Source organism: Accipiter gentilis, chromosome 6 (genome assembly GCF_929443795.1).
Source record: "Accipiter gentilis chromosome 6, bAccGen1.1, whole genome shotgun sequence".
NCBI lineage: Eukaryota > Metazoa > Chordata > Aves > Accipitriformes > Accipitridae > Astur > Astur gentilis.
Window position 1 is genome coordinate 32,663,103 of NC_064885.1, and position 6,136 is coordinate 32,669,238.

The 6,136-nt window shown below is 49.6% G+C and overlaps 1 protein-coding gene across 8 annotated transcripts in view; it reads left to right on the forward strand.

Annotated features, from left to right (window-relative positions):
* The window catches only part of PCYT1A (phosphate cytidylyltransferase 1A, choline), a 22,424-nt gene extending 16,614 nt beyond the window's left edge, over positions 1-5,810 (forward strand). For 6 of the 8 annotated variants that reach the window (XM_049802119.1, XM_049802120.1, XM_049802117.1 and 3 more), the window contains exons 8-9: positions 926-1,114; positions 1,709-5,810. In XM_049802119.1, coding sequence (XP_049658076.1) covers positions 926-1,114; positions 1,709-1,915 — 396 coding nt within the window. In that variant the 3' untranslated portion in view covers positions 1,916-5,810. Of the gene's footprint in view, positions 1-770; positions 1,115-1,708 lie in introns of those variants that run through there. The other 2 variants (XR_007506274.1, XM_049802121.1) reach the window with 2 other exon arrangements.
* Positions 5,811-6,136: the final 326 nt, after the last annotated feature.

The following is a 6,136-nucleotide window of genomic DNA, read 5'->3' on the forward strand; positions in this document are numbered from 1 at the left end:
ACCAAACCAGTGTCCCTGGAGTAGAAATTAGACGACTTCTGCCCCTGAAACTGCCTCTGGCACCCACCCAGAGGAAATGGGGTTTTGCTAATACTGTTCCATTGTCAGAAATGTCTTGGTGACGTTTTACCTGTTGAAAGAGCTGGAGACAGGGTGTGTGGCAATATGTGTGTTTTCTTGAATTGAATGAAGTGTGGGTTGTTCTTGGCAGCAGCTGCTGTGTCTCATCTCTCTCCTCTTCCCTCAGCCGCCTTCTTAAGGTGGAGTCATTTGTTGGGATAAAATCTGATCCTGTTGTCACTGTACTATTCCCTTCCTGAAGCTGCAGGAGCGGTAGTGCTTGGGTAGGAGAGAAAGACATGCTCTGATCCAGTGCTGAGCAGCTCTAGCCCGCAAGCAGAATACATGGCAGAAGGCACTTCTGATGTTGGAAGTAACGTAGTAAACTTTTTTTTATCACTCAGATACTATGCCTATTTTTTTAAATACAATCATATACAAAAACAAAACAGGAGAGGTAACGGCTGTTTGGCCTCTCTTTGGCATGTAACTGCCTCTGTTTAAAAACACCCAGCAAAAAGACTTGTGCTATCATGATACGCAGAGACCTACAGCAGGTCGCTCAAATCTAATCCGTATATTGTATAAATATTTCCCTCTTCCATGCACTCCTATTAGATAAGGCTTATCTCTGGGTTTAGTCTTGCTCTGTGTACTGTGCCAGTGCCTGCCACAAAGCAACTCACAGCCCCACTATGTCTGCCATTTAGTCTAGGGAAGAAGTGTCACTGAAATGAAGGAGAAGTGTCACAAGACTAACGGAGACACTGAGTCTTAAGCAGCAGTTCAGCGTAATAACACAGAGCAGAGGTGGTCGCCACTCAGATCTGGTGAGCTGTATTCTGATCCACCGTTTACTGTACAGGAGAAGAAATACCACCTCCAGGAGCGTGTGGATAAGGTGAAAAAGCGGGTGAAGGATGTAGAGGAGAAGTCAAAGGAATTTGTCCAGAAAGTGGAGGAAAAAAGTATTGATCTCATTCAGAAGTGGGAAGAGAAGTCCCGGGAGTTCATCGGCAATTTCCTGGAGATGTTTGGCCCAGAAGGCGCGTTGGTAAGGAGCCGCTCTGGGAAAAGAGGGCAGGGGATTTTGGAGAGCTTGGCAGTCATTGTAGGGCTTCTGGAGCCCATGGTCTGCAGAGCAAAGGTTTATGGTTTGTTGCAGTGATTAATGTGCTGCCAGTCTCCAGTCAAGTTGTCCTAGGCTTGGGCAGCCTGTTCACAGGGAGCCCTCACCCATGCCAACTGGATAATGCCAGTTACGGCTGTAGCATGAAAAGTTCCTGCATCCCCACAAGCTGGCCTGTAAACTCCACCTTGTGTCCTGCAGGCTGCTGAGCAGCCAAGAGATTGGCGGTCACTTTGTCACTGGCCTGGGATGAGTCTGAAGCTGCTTGGTTCTGCCAGGCTTTCCTATGCTGATGAGTAAATATCACAGGCACTTCATGTTAGAAGTGCTTGAGAATGGGTAATGGTTACACAGTATGCAGTTTCCAAAGCCTAGAGCGATGCGTGGGCTTTTTCTGCTCTTATATTGCACGAAGCATTGAAGGGATGCAACAACTCAAAATGCTGCACAAGCTGTAAGTAGTGTCCATTTCCATTGCTGTTTGAGCCGTGCTAACTGTCTTCCTGCTTCCATCGCTAGAAACACATGCTGAAGGAGGGCAAGGGCCGGATGCTGCAGGCCATCAGCCCAAAGCAGAGTCCCAGCAGTAGCCCCACGCACGACCGCTCCCCGTCTCCCTCCTTCCGCTGGCCCTTTTCAACCAAGACTCCTCCTTCCTCACCGGCCAATCGCTCCAGAAACGAGTCTGCAGTCACCTATGACATCAGTGAGGATGAAGAGGATTAAGCTACCAGCAGGGATTTGCCGCGAACCGCTAATCGACGAATCCTAAGTCTGGACCCACTGGGGAACTCTAAATGAGCAAGAGAGCCATAGGAACAGGGCTGACGGTGAGCACAGGGCCTCAGAGGCACCCGTTGCTCTTAGCAAGGGCTGCTGCCTGGAAGCACATTCAATCCTCCTCTCCCTTCTCCTCCCCAAATCCCCTTTTTATTGTTTACGTTCTAGTGGTTTCCAGGGGAAAGATGGTTTTTATATTTTAAGAAAATACTCTTTTAAAGCGCAAAGAATAGCACTCAAGCGTGGCTTTTGTTTTGGTTTCTTTTCCCTTGTTAAACCTCCAGGCAAGAGGGAGAGTGGGAAGACCCATCTGTCTCTTCTTTCCTTCAGCTCCTCTGTCTTATTCCCCCCACCCCCAGGCAGTATCCGTGCAGCTGCCAAACGAAAGACCCCCTGGTTCCTCAACCAGCGTGGCCTCGAGAGCACGCAGGAAGCGGTGGTGTAAAGAGGCTTTTAGGAAATAAGAGACATCTCTGCTGCGCTGGAGCTGATAGGAATCTATCCAGCAGACCCTGTAGTGCTCGCACGCCTCTTAGTTGAGCTTCCCAGCATGTCGCAGTGAAGACGTGCTGGGTAGGGAGCTACCAGCTTAGCACACAGGAGTTACACCCTGGAAGAACTTACCATAGAGTCACACATCCCACAAGTGCACAGCATTTGCGGCTCCAAATGGTATGGGGGCTGCAGGGGAGAGGCCTTTCCGGCTAATCTTAACAAGACTGCTAAATCTTGAGCTAAAATTCAGCCCTCAATTGCTGTTGGAGAGAAGAGAATGAATCTTTGCTTTGGGGCACTTGTTGTCTGTGCATTTCCTTGGGTGTATGAGAGCCCAGGTAGGAAATGAATGTGAGTACTCCGTTGAGAAGTTTCTTGTCCCAGTCTCTGGTGTGTAATAAGTTTTACTGTCTGTCCAAATGGCCCCTCAACACTGTGCTCTGTGCGTGTTTGTCTGTGTTTCAGTTGCTGTACTCTAAGGGCTGGAGCAGTCCTTTACACTGGTGCCATGAAGTCGCTGCTATAAGGACAAAAAGTGAATTCGTACAGCCAGTTTGCTGTCCGTGTTGGTGTGTGCAGCTGGACAGATGAAGGGCACATTTTACCACAGTGAAGGGTCCCAGTCCCATGTGACAGTTACCTGGCTTGCACAATAAATGCACAAATCAGTGCCCGCTTACTCTGCTCCTTGAGGCAGACCAGAAAGAGCACCAGAGAGCGCTGCAGCTTTTTAAGATTTTAAACATGTAATCTGCTCGTTTCAAACCATGGTCCAAGTCGTGCCTGCTGTCATGTCTGTAATAAACACTGAGCTTTGTGGCTTGTGGCTCCCTGTGGCCAGTTGCCCTCCCCGTGCTGCATGCCTGTGCACAGAGCAGGTCTGTGCACTCTGTCCCAGCAGCCAGCGCTGGAGGGACTGGACTTGCTGTCGTGTAGCTGTGACACTCCCGCTTGCTTTTCTGTGCGGATTTGCCTGTGATACCCGTTGTCTCTGGGTGGAGCTGCTGGGCCGAGTTGCCTGTATCCTGTGATGCTGGGAGCAGAGGAGAGCTCGGAGCCCAGTCAGCAGTGCTGCAGGGAGGTCTTCAAAGTGGGATGTGGGGCTTGGGGAGCAGCGGGTCCAAGGACGCATATTGTCAAGTGGTGCCACAGGCTCTGCCCAGTGTGATGCTTCCAGGGGACACAGGGGCCCTGTGGTAGGAGCAGGGCGTGATTTCTTTCCAGCTTTTATCTTGCTGATCCTTTGTCACACTGCCTAAAGGGCTTGACAGAGACTCTGTGCTTCTGTTGAGGCCAGAGCCAGTATGGGAAAGGGTATTTTGGGGATTCCTCATCTGCCATTTGGACCTCTTTCAGCAGGGACATGCACGGCTCTGGGAGCATGGCTGGCTGCTATGGATTTTAAGCTGCAAGGAGCAAATAATGGTCACTCGCTACAAGCCAGTTGTTAATCCCCTGGTTTTTGAGTGGTAGAGCACTTACTTTATATCACCCACATTCTCTCTTCCTTCATCTTCCCCACCTTCCCTTCCTCACCCTTCCCTCAGTATGGGTGTTGCATTGCTTTCCCAAGCTGGATCACAAAGGCCAGGCTGCTTTAGAGCCTTACTACTCTTTTAAACACAAGTTATGCAACAGTGTTCTGTAAATGTGCGTAACAATGGTGTTTTGGATGGTGGGTTGTTCTGCAGAGACCTTAACGTATTTCTTGGTCTCTCTGCAAAACCTGGGGTGCTTGGTCAGAAGCCAGCCATGGTTTTACATGTAGCTTGGAATAACAGAGCTGTTTCTTGTAACCAGTAATCCCTGCTTCCTCCTTGCACTTAAATTAAATTGGACACTCAAATCCCAGCCTAGTCTTTTTTTTTTTTTTTCCCCTGTGTTTTTTTGTTTCCTCCTGGATTGCCTCATCTCCAGCACTGCCCTGTCCTATCAGGAGTAGGACAGAGCTTGATCTTTGGGCAAAACATTTGAGCCAAGTTCTCCAGGAGCATCTTGTTACCAGTGGTGCTGCTTCAGGGCTGTCATACACACCCCTAACCCATCCCACACTCTTCAAAAGAAGCATCTGGAAGAGACATGCTTGAATTAAGCATGAAGTAAGAGGTAGAGTGGAAAAATAAAACTTTACTAGCACACATTGAAGAATGTGTGGGGTTTGATGCTGCTAAATCCAGAGGTGCCAACTCCTGCAAGACAGCCCTACTTCAGTTCCTCTATAGATCTGGGGTGTGAGGCTGCTGGCACCAGCAGCCAGCCCCTGGGAGAGGATTTTCTGATAGCAAAGAACCAGCAGCAGCAGGGCAAAGCTGAAAGGTGCCAAGGATGCTGGCAGAAGCAAGACATGAAGAGCATGGCACTTCAACAGCATATTGCTTAGAGCTGTAGGAGAAGGTCTTTAATCTCTTGAGAAAATTATGGTACACATCTGCACTGACATGATTTTGTGCATTTTATAGAGGGTTGGGACTTTATTGTGCAGTCCAGTTCTTGTAACCAGAGGCAGGTGCTGGAGCAGTGAATACGCTTGGCAGTAGCAGTGACTTTGGTGGCACTGACCCTGCATCTTGTCCCCTGTCCTCAGGGTGGGCTTCTTACTGCCAAGGGTTCCCTGGCGTAAAGGTGTGGGCTTCCTACCTGCCACATGTAAGGAACTGGGTCCGGTTGTCTGACAGGGCTGGGGGGGATGAGTTCCATATTTTGCTGCTAGCCTGGGTATTGCCTCTTGGCAAAACCATGAGATTACTGGGTCCATAGCACTTCTGCTATGCCTAGAAAGCTGTGTTGGTAGTGGCCATGTACTGTTGCCAGGAGTCTTGTCAAATTTGGCAGTCTCATAACAAATCACCAGTGCATCTTCTGGCTGAGCAGTTTTGCTTTGAACAAAGCCACCTGCTGAAAGCTCCGAGTCACTTTTCCCCCCTCCTCCTGGAACGGAAAACTTGGTTTTTCCCAAAAATGAATCAATTAAATAAATGAAAGTTGGGAGCTTTGGCTTTCTGACTCTTTGCTTCCCTAACGTGTCATGCTGGCCAGAGGTATTACACTGGGAGGGCACCTGGGTGTGCAGGTCAGGGGAAGCTTCTGTGGTGTCCAGCAGCAGCCTCTGGTCTTATCACTGATGATCTGGCATCTGCTGCCCATCTCCAGCCACACTGCATCACCCAGTCCTACTGTCACCTCCAGCCCCGCAGCAGCGTCTGCTTCGAGCTGGCTCTTCCTGGTCAGTGTTTACTGCGCTAGTTTCACTGTATGGGCCTGTGTATGCACCATGTGTCTTACTGGCTTGTTCTGGAGTTGGGTTTTTGGCTTTTATGTTTAGCCAAATAAATGCAAAGTCATTTTACTCAGTGTGTGCCAGATCCCTTCTGCCAGCCGGCTCCCATCGTGGTCTCTTCACCTGCCATCTTAGCAGTGGTTTGATCAGTAGGGGTCAAAAGATTACCCAGTGGTTTCTGCAAGTCATCATTGCTCCTGATGTCCATCCCCACCTCTGTTGTAGGTGTAGAGCAGATGCTGCTACTGGAGCAGATGCCAGGCAAGGCTGGTTAAGGCAGCATTAACTAATTGCCTGTGTTATGGAGGTGCTTCAAGGCTCCTTCCTTTACCTGGCCCCAGGCTGGCAGGTGTGGACGTTCCTGCTGTGCTCTTGGGAGCAGCCACTGCTGTGGA